The sequence below is a fragment of the Leptodactylus fuscus genome, chromosome 2 (assembly GCF_031893055.1).
Source record: "Leptodactylus fuscus isolate aLepFus1 chromosome 2, aLepFus1.hap2, whole genome shotgun sequence".
In the NCBI taxonomy this organism is placed as follows: Eukaryota; Metazoa; Chordata; class Amphibia; order Anura; family Leptodactylidae; genus Leptodactylus; species Leptodactylus fuscus.
The window spans coordinates 125,354,684-125,371,658 of NC_134266.1; the positions used below are offsets into that span (position 1 = coordinate 125,354,684).

Below are 16,975 nucleotides of genomic sequence, written 5' to 3' on the forward strand. Positions count from 1 at the left end.
TGTGTGTCAAGACTGTTTCTATAGTAAATAAAGGAGACTTGAATAATTTGTGTAGTTGGCACAGATCTGGCTGTACGGATCCCAAGTGAGTTTCATGGATCTTCCATAATTTTAGCAGAGTCCATTAATATATAATATATTAAGTATATTTTGGAAGCAGGGCTCTCATTACTAGCTTATTTAATGTCAGCACAAATGGCTTTGAAAATTGACTATATTTTCTTTCTTTATGTTCAAATATGAGCTTTTTTTTTTTTTTTTTTCTCTCTCTCTCTGAGACAGGATGCCTGAGGTTACACAGACCTCATATCCATGTCATTCTAATGTGTTTCTGCAGCTTTGCAAATTACACTTTTGTGCCTTGGATGTCATCGTTCTTAGTCATTAAACTGAGAATTAAAAACTCGGAAGAAGAAACCTCTTCTTAACACAGAACATGGTGTATCAGGCCCCTTTCCGAATGACATTCTCCTATTTTGTTTTCCTTTTTAAAACCTTGAGAACAAATCCTTACTTTGCCCAACCACTGTCTGTTAGCGAGCAGAACTCGTGTTTCAGAAAACTTTAAGGCGTATGCTGGAAAACATGTTGGATTCATACTTGCATACTTTTTTTTGTATTTTTTTTTTTCTCTGTATTTTGGTCCATTATGGTTATACCTTAAACTAAAATATGCATCAAATAATAATTGTTACGATTAATGTTTCTTAAAGAGGTATTCCTGGCCCAAATATATTTTCAGACCCAGACAGATCACATACTAACTGTCTTGTGGATAGTTCATCAGTATGAAAAATCAATTTGGGATCAAAAAAACATTCGTCTATACAAATTAATTGTAATATTTGTATAAAAAATGTACAGCATTACTCGATATTACACTACTACAACTCTTTATTTTTTGTCTGTTAGGTTTGGCAGTACATCACACTTATGCGGCGAATATTTCTCATAGATTGTCCTGGTGTAGTTTATCCATCTGGAGATTCTGAAACAGACATTGTTTTGAAGGGAGTGGTGAGTATGGATTGAAAAGATTGTCTGGATATTAATGGATTTAACAGAGATACATAGGACATATACTAGAGAACAAATACAAAAGTACCGAGCATAGATGTACTGCCGCTTTCTATGGTGGCAAAAAGTGGTTGGCAGCCTGGAGACTTGTAACACTGGAGATTACAGCAGCAGTAGAACCATCCAACACCCCCTCAGGGAGAAGCAAAACAGGAAAGGAAGACCAGTGGATGAGAAGGATACTGCGCTACTCCCAGAATGTTGAATTTATATGCACTTTATTGAGGTTTCTTATACACTATAAGAAACCTCAATAAAGTGCATATAAATTCAACATTCTGGGAGTAGCGCAGTATCCTTCTCATCCACTGGTCTTCCTTTCCTATAGGACATATACTGACACACTGACATAAGCAGGCCAGCATTAGTTGCTATTGCGAATTCTGTTTCATAGCAAACACAAATAAGTAATATGAGTACTACCGTGTTTCCCCGATAGTAAGACACCCCCGATAGTAAGACGTAGCGGGGGTTTTAGGGAGGTCGGCTAATGTAAGACATACCCCGAAAGTAAGACATAGTGGGACTTTCGGGGTAAAAAGAATGTAAGACACTGTCTTACTTTCGGGGGTGTGTTACTGTATCGGGGAAACACGGGGCTCCGCTGTGCTGTGAGAGCCGGGGGGAACTCCCGGGAGAGGGAGGGGGCGTTCCCCCCGGCTCTCACAGCACAGCGCTGTGAAGAAGGACTTTGCCGGCGGCCGCTTAACCCCCCGCTTCTATTCATTTCAATGGCACGCTTCCATTGAAATGAATGGAAGCGCTCAACACGCGAGGAGTTAAAGGGATTCTTCCATCAAAAGAAGTTCTTTCCTCTGACCACGTCGGAATAGCCTTAAAAAAGGCTATTCGTCTCCTACCTGTTGCCATATGCAGCGCCGCCTTCTTCCTCAGCTGCGTCCGCCCCGTCTGTCTCTTCTTTGGGCCTCATGGATGACGCATGCACAGTCGGCTCTGGCTGCGAGAGCCTGTTAGAGCCGACTGCGCATGCGTCATCCATGAGGCCCAATGGGGACACAGAAGGGGAGGACGCAGCTGAGGAAGAAGGCGGCGCGGGCTATGGCAACAGGTAGGAGACGAATAGCCTTTTTTAAGGCTATTCCGACGTGGTCAGAGGAAAGAACTTCTTTTAATGGTAGAATCCCGTTAAGCGGCGGCCGCCGGCAAAGTCTGCCTTCCGCTTCCATACATTGCAATGGGAGCGTGCTATTCAAATAGTATTCGCGCATCTCTAATTTCAATTGTAAGAAGTTACAATTGAAGTTAGAGATGAACGAATACTATTTGAATAGCATGCTCCCATTGCAATGTATGGAAGCGGCACGCAGACTTTGCCGGCAGCCGTTTAACTCCTCGCGTGCCGCCTCTTCAATCCATGTGATTGATGATGATGGGGGGGGGGGGGGGGGGTTGGTTTTCCCAATATAAGACATACCCTGAAAGTAAAACATAGTGGGACTTTTGGGGGTAAGACACTGTCTTACTTTCGGGGAAACACGGTATTAGTAAATATAACTGAAGGTATGATAAAGAATAGTAGTAACGTTCTAAAACATTTGTAAAAGTTTAATCTTTTGGATTCCCATTTTCCTCATTAATGTATAAAGATCCTCTATGGGATACATCTTAATACTGTTTTGGGATATTCTTCATTTATGACCTCCCCCTGGAGTCGACCTCCCATCACTGGTCAAGAAACTTGAGAATAGAAGAGGGACATATCTGTCCTACACTCTGATCCAGGTTTCTTCTCCAGCTGGATGGATTAGCTTGAGGTGACTTTAGTCTATAGAAAATTTTAGGTATATGTTTTTTGGTTGTGGAATTCCATGTACAGTGGCGATGAGTGGGTTCTGCCTAAAGGTGTAAGTCATAATATAGAAGCAGCCTGAAACTTGACCCTGGTTTCCTATATCCTATCCCAGATATGGCTTTCAGAAAGAAAGTCCTTCAGGCTATAATCCTGTCATTAGCAGTTATTTAAAGAGGACCTTTCACCACTTTTGGGCACAGGCAGTTCTATATACTGCCAGAAAGCTGACAGTGCGTTGAATTCAGCGCACTGTCGGCTTTCCCGATCTGTGCCCGGTGTGAAGAGCTTACGGCCCGGTACCGTAGCTCTTCTATGGTCAGAAGGGCGTTTCTGACCATTAGCCAGGAACGTCCTTCTGCCTCGCGGCGCCTATCGCGCTGTGCTGTGGAGCGGGGAGGAACGCCCCCTCCCTCTGCTCACACAGCTTGTCCGTAGACTAGCATTATCAGGAGAGGGAGGGGGAGTTCCTCCCGGCTCCACAGCACAGCGCGATTGGCGCCGCGAGGCAGAAGGACGTTCCTGGCTAATGGTCAGAAACGCCCTTCTGACTGTAAAGCGCTACGGTACCGGGACCGATAGCGCTTTACACCGGGCACGGATCGGGAAAGCCGACAGTGCGCTGAATTCAGCGCACTGTCAGCTTTCCAGCAGTATATAACACTGCATGTGCCCAAAAGTGGTGAAAGGTCCTCTTTAATTCTCCAGGGGTGCCGTCTTGGATGAAGGGATAAAGAAAGCAGATTACTGTTACAGTGGTCTGTTTTACACAAATCCATGACTGCATCCGATCATTTCACTCACCTTTTAGTTTCTTCCTTACCAATTGTGTGTATATACGTATACATTCAGCAGTAACAATAAAAAAATTTTTTAAATAACATAATATATGTAAAAAAATAGCCTCTTGCTATGAATATGGGGGTAGGAGAAACATTCCCCCACTTTTATCTGCTTAAAAGGGATCTTATCATTAAAACTCAATTTTTCTGCCTATCATGTAGGAATAGCCTTAAAGGGGTTGTCCCACGTCGCATACTTACCAGTCTTCGTTTCTGTGAATTCTTCTGTCTTCCGGCTTTGTCTCGTCATTGGTGGGCGGGGTCACATATGCAAAGCCAAGCGGCAAGATGCCGCCGGCCCTGCGTGCGCGCTCATACACCAGTCTAGCCTTCACAATGTGAATACAGACCTGACAGGGTGTCGGGTCTGTATTCGCATTGTGAAGGCTAGACTGGTGTATGAGCGCGCACGCAGGGCCGGCGGCATCTCGCCGCTTGGCTTTGCATATGTGACCCCGGAGCAGAATAACAGCATCGCTTCTGCCGCTGCTGGCTTCATGCAGGGCAGAAGCATAGCGATGTTGCTGCCTTCACCTGTGCCGGCGTCTAACTGTCCCCGGCATCCGCCTCTCTATTACAGCGGATGCCGGGGAGTGTTAGACGCTGGCACAGGTGAAGCCAGCAACATCGCTATGCTTCTGCCCTGCATGAAGACAGCAGCGGCAGAAGCGATGCTGTTATTCTGCCCCCCGCCCCGGAATAGCAGCATCGCTTCTGCCGCTGCTGGCTTCATGCAGGGCAGAAGCATAGAGATGTTGCTGACTTCACTTGTGCCGGCGTCTAACCCTCGATTGGCGGCCCCTTCCCCCAAGGGGTAAACTACCCCCCCACCACCACCACCACCACCAGGCTCGCTCCCGTGCACTTAGCCCCTCCTCCCTCCCCCCTGAGAGCAGCAGACACATCACTTGACTCAGGAGCAGCTAGGTCAGGGCTGTGGCCACAAAAAAATGAATAAAGTGATATAGTGGACAAACAAAGCAGTTTTGCTGAAGCAATGTATTTAGGAAAAGTCTTACATTCACATTAACAAGCAGTATAGATAGGATCCTTGTGATGGGACAACCCCTTTAAGAAAGGCTATTCTTCTCCTACCTTTAGATGTCTTCTCCGTGCCGCCGTCCCGTAGAAATCCCGGTTTTTGTTGGTATGCAAATGAGTTCTCTCGCAGTACTGGGGTGCGCCTCAGCGCTCAAACAGCACTGGGGGTGTTCCCAATGCTGCGAGAGAACTCTCCAGCTCTGCCTCCATCTTCTTCAGTAACGGGTCTTCTTCGCGTCTTCTTCAGAACGGGTCTTCTTTCTGGCGGTGGCTTCAAATTTCTAGGCTTCGGGTAGCCGACTGCGCATGCCTGTTGGCCACAAGAAAAAGGCTGCTTACAATACTGTGTAAGCGGCCATTTTTTAGTGGCCGGCAGGCATGTGCAGTCGACTTTGCCCTAGGCCTGAAGTGGCGGCGCGGAGAAGACATCTAAAAGAATAGCCTTTCTTAAGGCTATTCCTATGTGGTAGGCAGAAAAAATTGAGTTTTAATGATAGAATTGTTTTAAATTTCTGTTCTGTGGTGGGAGCTTCTCTGCAGGGGTACAGACAGGGATTTGGGGAAAACAGTTTACAGGTAAGAGTAATCCACTTTTTTTTTTCTCCAAGGTTCAAGTAGAAAAGATTAAAAATCCAGAGGATCACATCGCTGCTGTTCTTGAGAGGGCAAAACCAGAGTACATCAGCAAGACCTATAAGATAGATTCCTGGAAGGATTCTGAAGATTTCCTGGAGAAACTTGCTTATAAAACAGGAAAGTTGTTAAAGGTCAGTGAGCATGCTTTTTTCATTTTGTGTTTTTATTACTTTTGAAGTTTAACTATTTTGTTTACTTTAGACACAGTTGTTAGAATCTTTATTCCTCAGCTGAATTCTTTTCAAACTGCAGTAATTTTTTTTTTTTTTACAAAACAAACTAAAAAAAACACCGAAGCATAATTTTTGAATGATGTCATACAATTGCTGCTAATAACTTAAATCTTGCTTTAAGGCTTGGCCTCCAAAAGCCGTCCCACTTAGTCTTTCTGATATTAGGCCAAATTATCTTTCTATATGTAGATAGTGCAGATATCTGGGGGAAAAAATCTGCCAGATATTTGCACAATATCTGCATTAATAATTGACCTGGTTATGACTCTATTGTAGGGTCCATTGAAATGTCCAGCCATGTTGCCTGCTAGGTTGTATTTAGGGATGTGTGTATACTTCTAAATAGTTTAGACTATTGCACTGGCATGTAGATGTATGCCAAACATTGTAGAAAAAGCTAAAGTTAAAAATTCCCCTATGGGAATAAAAAATGTAAACATTTACATTGATTGAATTAAGATGTGGTAGAATTATACCAAATAACAAACATAATATTTTTTTCTAATGTATCAATGGAACTTAAACTGGTACCTAAATATAGGGAAAATTGTCCTGCTAAAAACGAGGCCTATTCCAATCAAAAATATAATGGTAAAATATAAAAACCTCTCAAGTCAAAAATTGAATTGGTCCTTTTTAGGGATTAAAATGGTAATAAATGTAAATACAAAAAAGTACATTTCATTATACAGTTATTAAGTCTTATTTATTAAAGACAATTCCTTCAAAAGAATTTGTGGTTATTATGGAATAACATTTAATAAAAGAGGATGGCAACTGTATATTTATACTTATTGATGTAAGCGGCTGAAAGGACATAAAATAGCCAAACATTCAATACGATCTGGGCCTGTTTTGATTAAAACTGTATTAAAACAGATGTTCTAAGGTCCTAATTAAAACTCTCCAAATTAGCCAAGAGATGGCTGTGATCTGTGAAGACAGATCTAGCAATGGGAACTATCGAATTTCTATGTACTGAACTGTGTATTATGGTTTGAGTTGTGCAGTTATCCTTTTAACTTAAAGAGGACCTTTCATCAGATCGGGCACATGCAGTTTTATATACTGCTGGAAAGCTGACAGTGCGCTGAATTCAGCGCACTATCGACTTTCCCGATCTGTGCCCTGGGTAAAGCGCTATCGGTCCCGGCACCGTAGCGCTTTACAGTCAGAAGGGCGTTCCTGACACTTAGCCAGGGACACCCTTCTGCCCAGCAGCGCCTATCGCGCTGTACTGTGGAGCGGGGAGGAACGCCCCCTCCCTCTCCTGATTATACTTGTCTATGGACGAGCACTGTGAGCAGAGGGAGGGGGCGTTCCTCCCCGCTCACACTGTACAGTGTGATAGGCGCTGCTGGGTAGAAGGACGTTCCTGACAGAGTGTCAGAAACACCCTTCTGACTGTAAAGCGCTACGGTACCGGGACCGATAGCGCTTTACCCGGGGCACAGATCGGGAAAGCCGATAGTGTGCTGAATTCAGCGCACTGTCGGCTTTCCAGCAGTATATAAAACTGCATGTGCCTGATCTGATGAAAGGTCCTCTTTAAGCAGAGTACGCTTTTTAACACATAACTGCCCACAGCACTTGAAGCTCTGGGCTAAAGGCATGGTCTCTGTGCCAGAAACCTTAAGTCTTGTTTGTCAGAGGGATCAAATATCTGATACTTATTTCTCTATGCAAAATGCAAATAAATTTATAAAATTTCTACAATGTGATTTTCTGAATTTTATTTTTGATATTCTATCTCTCATGGTTAAAATGAACCTACCCTTATAATTAGACTGTTCATGTCTTTGTCAGTGAAAAAATATACAAAATCAACAAGGCATCAAATAATTTCCTTCATTGTAAGCCCTACTCCAAAAATACGCCCTAGTTACAGTCAGTGCTTCCAGTGCTAGGTTATATCATATGATATCATAGATCCGAAGCATAGGCATACTGTAGCTCATAACCATCCTGGACAGGTGTCCCTGGTACTCCCACCACAGGAGGGAAAAATCTGCTCTAGAGTTCTGCCGTCTGCCTACTGAGTGCTGCCTCCTGGCTGCTACTATGTTGTGGGCTTGGCTATCTATGTGACCAGATGTCAGGTGCCATCCCTGCTCCCACAGATGCATCCACTTCACTAGAGCAACTCCCCCTAGCGTAAAGGAGAAGAGTTAGAGAGAGAATGGGGCCACACAAAGTGTTTAGAAAGAGAGATTGGCAGTAAGTTTAAGGTTCCATTCAGATCATGTTTTTACATCAGTTTAAGGGCCCGTTCACTTGGGCACAGAGGGGGCGGTTTATGGCGCGCAATCCACATCGTAATCCGCTCCCTCACAATGGTGGTCTATGGAGACCACCAGGCTACTTTTTCCATGAGCGGCAGGAACCTCCAGAGTCGGCCCATTCATTTGAGCCGACTCCAGAGGGGGAAGCCGCGACAGTTGTGGCAAAATCCGCCATACCGCCCCCGTGTGAACTTAGCCTAACAGATGGCCATCCATGGAAATCAATATTAACAAAAATCGGATCCATTGTTATCTAAACAAATATCTGTGGTTGTGGTTTTTTTTTTTTCCTTCACATTTATGTCTATGGAAACGAATGGCTATTTGCTTGCATTCATGTTAAATCAATCTGAATGGTCTCCAAGTCCCACTGAAACTGTACCCATCAATTGTGAATATAAGTTTGGGTTACTAACCATTTTACAAGACTTTTCTGGTTTCTGATTCGCTCCGGTGCCTGAAAAATAAGCTCTAGCCCTTTTTTTCTTTTTTTTTTTTTCTTTTTTTTTTTTGTAGGGAAAAAAAATAACATAAAACCCTGTAATGGTAGGCAAAGTATGGAGGGTTTTTTTTGTTTTTTTTGTGTGTGTGTGTTTTAATGGTAGAATCCCTTTAAATAAATAAAAGGCAAAGGTATTTAAGGCTTTTAGCCTGCATAATTTCTGTGGTATTTCTAGCTAAAGAAAAGTTTGTCATTGGTACCAAGTATATGATGCTGAAGAGAGCTAAAATAACTAACCTACATCTGCCTATTTGTTTCGGCAGCCTCTATAGATTCCACCATGCCACCATCCCTGTACAGTAGTTGCTTTTTTTTTCTAGTTTCTAACCTGCAATATTAAAAAATAAATAAAAATCATAAATGTTTCAGGTTGGGTGCTGTATATGAGAACTAGAGATGAGTGGTATTCGATCGAGTAGGTATTCGAAATATTCGTACTCAATCGAATACTACTAGCTATTCGCAGTAAATATTCGATTCAGAACCAGCGTTGATTGGCCGAATGGTATGCAGTGTATAGCATTCGGCAAATCAACGCTGGTTCTGCAGCAGGCTCATCTTTGCTAGTCAGGAGAGCTGGCAGCTTGCTGTTACAAGGGAGCTTACTTTTTCTCATAGGAATGAATTGACCAGCGTTGATTGGCCAGTGTACAGCATTCAGCCAATCAACGCTGGTCTGTGAGGAGGCGGAGTCTAAGATTGGACCACAGCAGTCTCCATTGTGGTCCGATCTTAGACTCCGCCTCCTCACAGACAAGCCTCCGGCAGGATCAGCGTTAATTGGCCGAATGCTGTACACTGGCCAATCAACACTGGTCAATTCATTCCTATGAGAAAAAGTCTGCTCCCTCGTAACAGCAAGCTGCCAGCTCTCCTGACTAGCAAGGACGAGCCTGCTGCAGAACCAGCGTTGATTTGCTGCAGGCTCGTCTTTGCTAGTCGGGAGAGCTGGCAGCTTGCTGTTATGAGGGAGCTTACTTTTTATCAGCGCAACTGCAAGCGCTGTGCAGTTAAAGTGCACAGACCCCATAGACTATAATGGGGTACGTGCATTTTAACTGCACAGCGCTCCTCCTGCTACTCGTGGACTTGGTGACTCTCCTTTAGTTAAATAGTGATTTCCCCTGAAACGAGCATATTTTCCCATTGACTATAATGGGATTCGATATTCAATCGAGTAGTCGAATATTGAGGCTCTACTCAAAACGAATATCGAATCTCGAATATTTCCCTGTTTGCTCATCTCTAATGAGAACCAATTTATTTATTTTTATTTGCATATGTGTTGTAATTTAAATGTTCCTCTTGACATTTCTGCTAACTTTATTTTTTAAATTATCGAAGGGTGGAGAACCTGATCGCCAGACAGTTTCAAAGATGGTGCTCAATGATTGGCAAAGAGGGAGGATCCCTTTTTTTGTAAAACCACCGAATGCAGAGCCAGAGGTATAATCTTTTTCATTACCAGTCTAAAGTATGAATTTATTTATTTATATAATGTATAAAGTTGAAGGCTGTGTGGATCTGTAGAGGAACCGACATGTGAGCTACAGCAATAAACAGACAATTCATGGTGATTTTTGCCTTTGTGACTTATAGAGCATCACACAGCAGAATTTCTCAGGGGAAATTCTGCAGCATGTGTAACCTTGACCTTATAACTGTGTTAGTTTTTTCGTGGGGGGGATTGTAACTCCCCCTCCCTCTCCTGATAATGATCGTCTATGGACGAGCTGTGTGAGCAGAGGGAGGGGGCGTTCCTCCCTTGTCACTCTGTGCAGCGCGATAGGCGCTGCTGGGCAGAAGGGCTTCCCTGGCTAACTGTCAGAAACGCCCTTCTGACTGTAAAGCGCTACGGTACCAGGACCGATAGCTCTTCACCCGGGGCACAGATCGGGAAAGCCGATAGTGCACTGAATTCAGCGCACTGTCCGCTTTCCAGCAGTATATAGAAATGCCTGTCCCCAATCTGCTGAAAGGTCCTCTTTAACAAACTCCACGATTTTGCTGTGGTGGAAATGCTGCTAAAAAACTGTGCTGTTTTACAGTACCTGCAAAGCGGATATCATTCTGTCTTATCCCATCCAAACATTGTAAAAAAAAATAACCGCAGTGGGCATGCTGCGATTTCAAAGGTGGGGTCATTTTTGTAAGTTGCAGCATGTCATTGATACCTATGACTCGTGTGAAAACAATATTTCCAGTTTTCTTTCTAATATAGGCATTGGAATTAGGGCCATGGAGTCGGTCAACCAACTCTCCAACTCCTCCATTATTTTTCCCCAGCCCAACTCTTGACGCCTTCTGACTATGGTTAGTCAGAAGCAATCTGTGATCCTTAAATTCATTACAAAGCTAGCGATTTGAATTCTTATTAATATGCAACAAACTATGCATCTAATTAACTACACAATGTCAGTGACTGTATAATAGAAATATTTTGAAGTTGGAGTCTGTAACTTTTTTCCAACTCTACCCAAACTTGGTCCCGACTTTGACTCAGACTCCACAGCCATGATTGAAAAGGAAAATCAAGTAACAAATGTCAAATATGTTCAAGACCATAGGGCAGTGGTTCTTAACCTTGTTTGAGGTACCGAACCCACCAGTTTCATATGCACATTCACCGAACCCTTCTTTAGTGCTAAATCAAATATGATTTATTTCCAAATTCAAGACATAAGTATATGGTTTTTTTTTACTGGTACACAAAATGAACTGTGCATAGGGCCTAGGGTTCGATCGAACCCTGGTTAAGAACCACTGCCATAGGGAAACTTCAACATAGAATTTAATCTTTTGTTACCCAATTAACAACTTATTTTAGAAGTGCATTCTTGTCCATTCTCCTCCTAGCCTCAGAAAACATCCCTGACAACAGTTGCTGAACCCAGTGTAAATGAGGAAACACTTGCTGAGGAAAACACAGATGCCCAGGAAGCCGCTAACGTGGAAAAAGAAGAAATAAAAGAAATTCTGTCAAATGTTCGGCAAAACTTTGGAAAGATTAATGTCGCTCCAGAATTTTCACAGGAAGACTTGGTACCTATAGAAATAGAAGGCATGTCAGACATTTCCGAATTAGATACACAGGAAGAAGACATCTTGTCAGAAGAGGAGGAAGATCCAAGTGCACACACTTCTGAAACAGAAGATGCTGTAAAACCAAAACATAGTTCAAAATCAGTGCTACGAGACTTGGATGACAGGATAGCAAAGTGCAAGAAATTTCTGGATAAAGCTAAAGCCAAACGATTCTCCGCTTTAAGGTATTGTAAAGTCTTCATTTTGTAAGAAATTTGATTAGTGCATACAGAACTTTTTTGACACCTTCCATTTTAAACACTGGTGGTGGTCATGCTGTAACACCATATTGCACCTCTTGCGTTCATGTCCTTACACTCGCAAATTAATCTCATGTGGGTACATTGAGGAAAACCAATGCAAGACTAAAGTATAGAGGGAAACCAAATTTAAATTCTCATGGCAAATTTTTTGGCAATTGCTTTGTTTCCTGTTCACTGGTTTTCATACACTGTTCTGTAATAGAAATTGTATGACAAAGCCTCAGATCTCCTGTACAAGGCAGTGTTATGGAGCTATGCTGGATGGATAAGCAGTATGGTGCACATATCATTCTGTGGTGCACACAGTAGGTGCAAATCTCTAATTGAAATTATTTATGCCAGGCACCATTGGGGAGGGGGGATTTACGAAGACTGCCATTTCCTATTTGAGTTCCTATTAATTCCACCCACAAGAAATAGACATGCCAAAATTGAGAGGTTCAAGCTAGAGATGAGCGAGTAGTATTCAATCGCATACCTTCCCTGTATAGATATTGTTGTATTCAGTCGAATACCACGCAGTAAACGCAGTAAAAATTTGATGCTTTTTACACCAGTAACTATGCAGGGGAGGTATTCGATCAAATACTACTCTCTCATCATAGCTCCTGTGCATGTTGGAAGTTCCCATTCTCCTGTGCTCAGATCTGCACCATCCAGGGGCTAGTGTAGATGTCAGGTATAACGCTCACCAGTGTTCTACAGTGAGTTACAGTTACATGAATGCAATGGAAAAGAAATGATAGTCAAGGAAAAAAAGTGGAAACAAATGTGTGAGGGAGATGGATGTATTTACTTCTAGAAGCCATTGTTGTAGTAGAATGTGCCCATGATCCCCCAAACTAGGGATTTTACCTTATTGCCTGTGAGCTTCCAAATCTAGAGTTCCCAGCTGACCAGACAAGAAAACACAGACTTGTAGTGTATGAGTGAATTTACACTCATTTTACAGCAATTGTTTATTTCATAGTAAAACTAGGCTTCATCCAATGGAAATGATGCCTTCAGGACATGCCTTCATATCATAATCGCTGTAACACATGATGCATGCATACATTAAAGATTTAGATTGCCTATATAGAACATTTTGAACAGATGACAAAACGATTTCTTTACATTTGTGGAATGGGGGCACCCAGAATTTATTAGCCAGTGATCAGCATAGGACCCACGTGTGAAATAGTCTTAAAGGGATTCTAGCATTAGAAACCCTTTTTACAGTAAATACATGTATGAATAGCCATAAGAATGGCTATTCTTCTCTTACCTTTATTATTATGATCCGTGATGCTATAATGGGTCGACTGCCTTCTTCTCCACCTTCACCTTCTTCTTGCGCGATCCTCTTCTCTGGGTCAAAAGCGCCGACTGCGCATGTCCATCGGCCATTTTCCTGTGGGTTGAATGGGAGAGGCCACAGGAAAATGGCTGACAGACAGGCGCAGTTTTTCTAATCCACACCTTATCTGTTATGTAATGCTGGCAAATGATTTATATTGTATATTTTTGTTGTGGGAAAAGTACATTGTAACTGGATATACAAGATTTCCAATCCCTTCCACATACTGATAGAGACATAACATTCTGCACTTGCTGAACACATTTGGAATAGCACTTTATCCACCTCTTCACACCCAATCTGATGCTGGCTGCCTGAGAGGTCCTGGAATGTTTCATTTTTGGGTGAAAATAGCATGTTACCCTTCTCAGATCTTGCAGTTCATCTCCTCATTGTTCTCCAGGGCAGAGCGAGTGCCAGGCTGCGCACATGCTGGCTTGGTTAGGCTGTGTACTAGGACTGAATATGGTTATTGAGGCTTGAAATATTGTAGAGGGATGTAACGGCTGTTTATTAATTCTAATGATTCACGGCTTGCTTTTTTCACTTGAGACCTTTCCAGGTCCTAAATGAATAAGTTACATTCTCTCGTTCGCACTTGTGTAAGAGAATGAAATTTACACCACATGTTATAAAGCCTTGGGACTGGAGCCACAGGATCTGCTTTGAGATACTGGCTAATGAAATATTGGTGCGATGGTACATTTTTATGCTTACTCTAAATGAAAAGTGTAATTAAGACATTAACTCTTGTATTAAAGTTTATGGAAAAGCTGTTTTTTGTTTAAGCGTAAACTGAAAAAATTATGTTCTGAACATAAAAGTAAAGGGCTAGAAATTCTATTTCTAAACTTTTTCATTCTCTCAAGGATCAAAGCTAATATGGCTGCATACATTTCCGAATTCCAGAGAGGCCAATAGATTATGTATACCACGTCTGTTTTCATTCACGGGTCATGTTTATCTATGTGGAGCTTACATTGGGCATATATGCTATAAATTGCCCCCTGTGTGTACATGAAACACATCCATAGCCTATAGCGTGACCAGATGTATGCTAGTAGGATGGCGGAATTATTTTAGCATTCAGAGTGATTTAGCTGCATCTTGCTTGTTTGTGCTTATTATACAGCTTTTAGAAAGTAAGCAGACTGCAGAAAGGATTTATTTACTCATACCATAATTGTGTTGTGTCTAAGGCTAAGTTCACACTAGCACTCAGCCTTTGTTCAGGGGTTCTGTCCCCCATTCTGCTTGAAAAATGAAATTTTGGGGCGGAAACCTGGTGGATCCCGTTTTAGTCTGTGGGGTCTGTACATTTTCATAGGTAACTGCTTTTTAAGTGGATTGGGTTTCCATTTTTCAAGTCCCCAAGCGGACCCTAAGAACGAAAACCTAAAGGCTAGTGTGAACCTTGTGTAAGTTTTCACAGGTTCCGATCCCAAAAAAAAACACATGAACTTACCCTTAGACTCTGGATTGGGCCTCTATTACTAGGACATTTTTTCTATTGGACTTCTGTCCATGGGGAAAAATATGCAAACTGGACATGGACACGACAATGGACGCATTATAGTCAATGGAGCCACTCACTATGAGCCTGTGGTTTGCAAAGAAAAAAACTGCAAGCACGTTGAATGTTGTACGTACATACAGACGTCATGCATGTTGTCCATGTTTCCTCAACTTCTCACAGATTTAGGCTGCTTTCACATTAGTGTCTTGGGCGTTGGACAGGTGAGATTTCCCAGCCTGTACATTATGCCTGGCGAGGACAGCTAACATTATTATTAGACAAAAAATATCTATCTATCTATCTATCTATCTATCTATCTATCTATCTATCTATCTATCTATCTATCTATCTATCTATCTATCTATCTATCTATCTATCTATCTATCTATCTATCTATCTATCTATCTATCTATCTATCTATCTATCTATCTATCTATCTATCTATCTATCTATCTATCTGCACCAGTATAGGCATAGGGTGCTCACCAATGGGAAAAGGATTTGTCCCGCTCAATATAACTGCAAAAAAACAGGCGGCACACCAAAAAGTATGTGAAAAAGAGTGAAGGAGGTATATTGCCTCATGCTGCGACGTTTCGGCTCCAAGAGCCTGTTTCTAGCATTATTATTATGTATAATGCTAGGAGTCACTGCCTCTCGGCAACATACTACCCTAATCTTATAAAGTATTCTCCCAGTCCTATTATATCGCACCAGAACTACTACTACTACTATTACAAGCTCTCCACAGAGGAGACCAAACTTTTATCACAGTTACTGGTGATATTAGGGCCACTTCTGGTACATAGGACAGCTTATAGATTACTTAGGAGAGAAATGAACGGTCACTCACAGACTGGGATGGTACTGTCTCTAGCTACCCATGTGATGATGTGCTGAGGCATCAGGGAATTTCTAGTGGAGCAAAATAAATATATCTGAAAATCAAGTGCACAGTGTGAAAGAAAATCAATGAAGGAACAAAGAACGTATAAAGACTTCTGTAACTGTGTGCAAAACGTGACCTCCTAAGTTGGTCTTATAGCAGCGTTTTCTCAAAAGGATCCACTATATTTTGTACATTACACAGAAAATTCACCAATTTTTATTAACGTTGCAGAGGTGCTACAAAGTAATCTGTGTATTGTCAGGGCACTATTCTGTCAAAACCAGATTGTGTAAGATCATCACCCATACTTTCTTATATATAGTGTAGCTATAACCGCTTTGGCCAAAGTACAGTATAATCTTATGAGATCACGAGAACACTGTATAGGGTATAGCTTGTGTACCTCAGCAGGATTTTAATATATATAATTATGTTTTTTGTTTTAACCACTTTTCATTTTTGGTTTGTAGAATTCCTAAAGAACTAAGTGAACACATTTTTGCAACACCAAAGCCGAAAAGAAAAGCAGAAATAGCTGAGGAGCAGCACACTGAAGGTAATGTAGTAATTCCATCAGCCTTCTCCACATGTACATGCGGCCATCATCCCTGTCCATTAATTCCCATTAATTAACCAATCTCTGTGCTTCATTGCCTGAGGTTAATTATTTTTGCCATGTAATTACTAAATGCCATTCATCCCCCTGGTCTCTTTTAGTTGTGCTTATTACTGAATCAGCTGCCTGATATATCTTTTAGGGACATTTAATACTGTGTAACCCATGGTTGCATTTCACTTCTCAAACTAAACATGATGATAATGTAATGGGGATGGGGAAAGGCTGTAGTACTTTATTCTTTCTTTACCTTTAGGCCAGGTTGACACTGCAGTAAGTGAAGAGTTTCTTTGCCTTCGATTGCTGTATAAATTACGGCCCTGTCCTTTCCGCCACATCTTTGCTCTCTGATTAAACCCAGACAAAATAGAGCTAGTAGGACTTAGCCTTGTGTCACAGGTCCTGAATAGAGATGAGTGAGTACTATTCGAAACAGTAGTTTTGAATAGCACGCTCCCATAGGAATGAATGGACGCAGCCTGGGCTGGCGTCCTGCCGCTTAACTCACTGCGCGCCGGCCACTCCCATTCATTCCTATGGGAGCGTGCTATTCAAAACTACCGTTTCGAATAGTACTCGCTCATCTCTAGTCCTGAGCCTGAATCAGACAAGACCTAGCAGGACACTTCTTTTTTCAGCACCCTGTGAAAAAAATAAAATAAAAGCAGCTTCCGTTGCTGCTTCCCATTGAAAATAATGAAGGACAGATCCCAGAGGAATTTTACGGTTGATTTTTGAGGTGGAGATTCAGCTATAAATGCAGTTGATACCTTTAACACCGTACATTTACATCTACATTTATCTAAGTAAATCCCACTCATTGCCACATAATTGTGCCATATAAT

At 42.0% G+C, this 16,975-nt stretch overlaps 1 protein-coding gene across 1 annotated transcript in view; it reads left to right on the forward strand.

The window, feature by feature from the left end:
* The window catches only part of GNL2 (G protein nucleolar 2), a 34,475-nt gene that overhangs the window by 15,663 nt on the left and 1,837 nt on the right, over positions 1-16,975 (forward strand). The window contains exons 10-14 of the mRNA XM_075264526.1: positions 913-1,017; positions 5,379-5,537; positions 9,768-9,869; positions 11,280-11,692; positions 15,985-16,070. Of these exons, the coding sequence (XP_075120627.1) occupies positions 913-1,017; positions 5,379-5,537; positions 9,768-9,869; positions 11,280-11,692; positions 15,985-16,070 (865 nt within the window). The remainder of the gene's footprint in view (positions 1-912; positions 1,018-5,378; positions 5,538-9,767; positions 9,870-11,279; positions 11,693-15,984; positions 16,071-16,975) is intronic.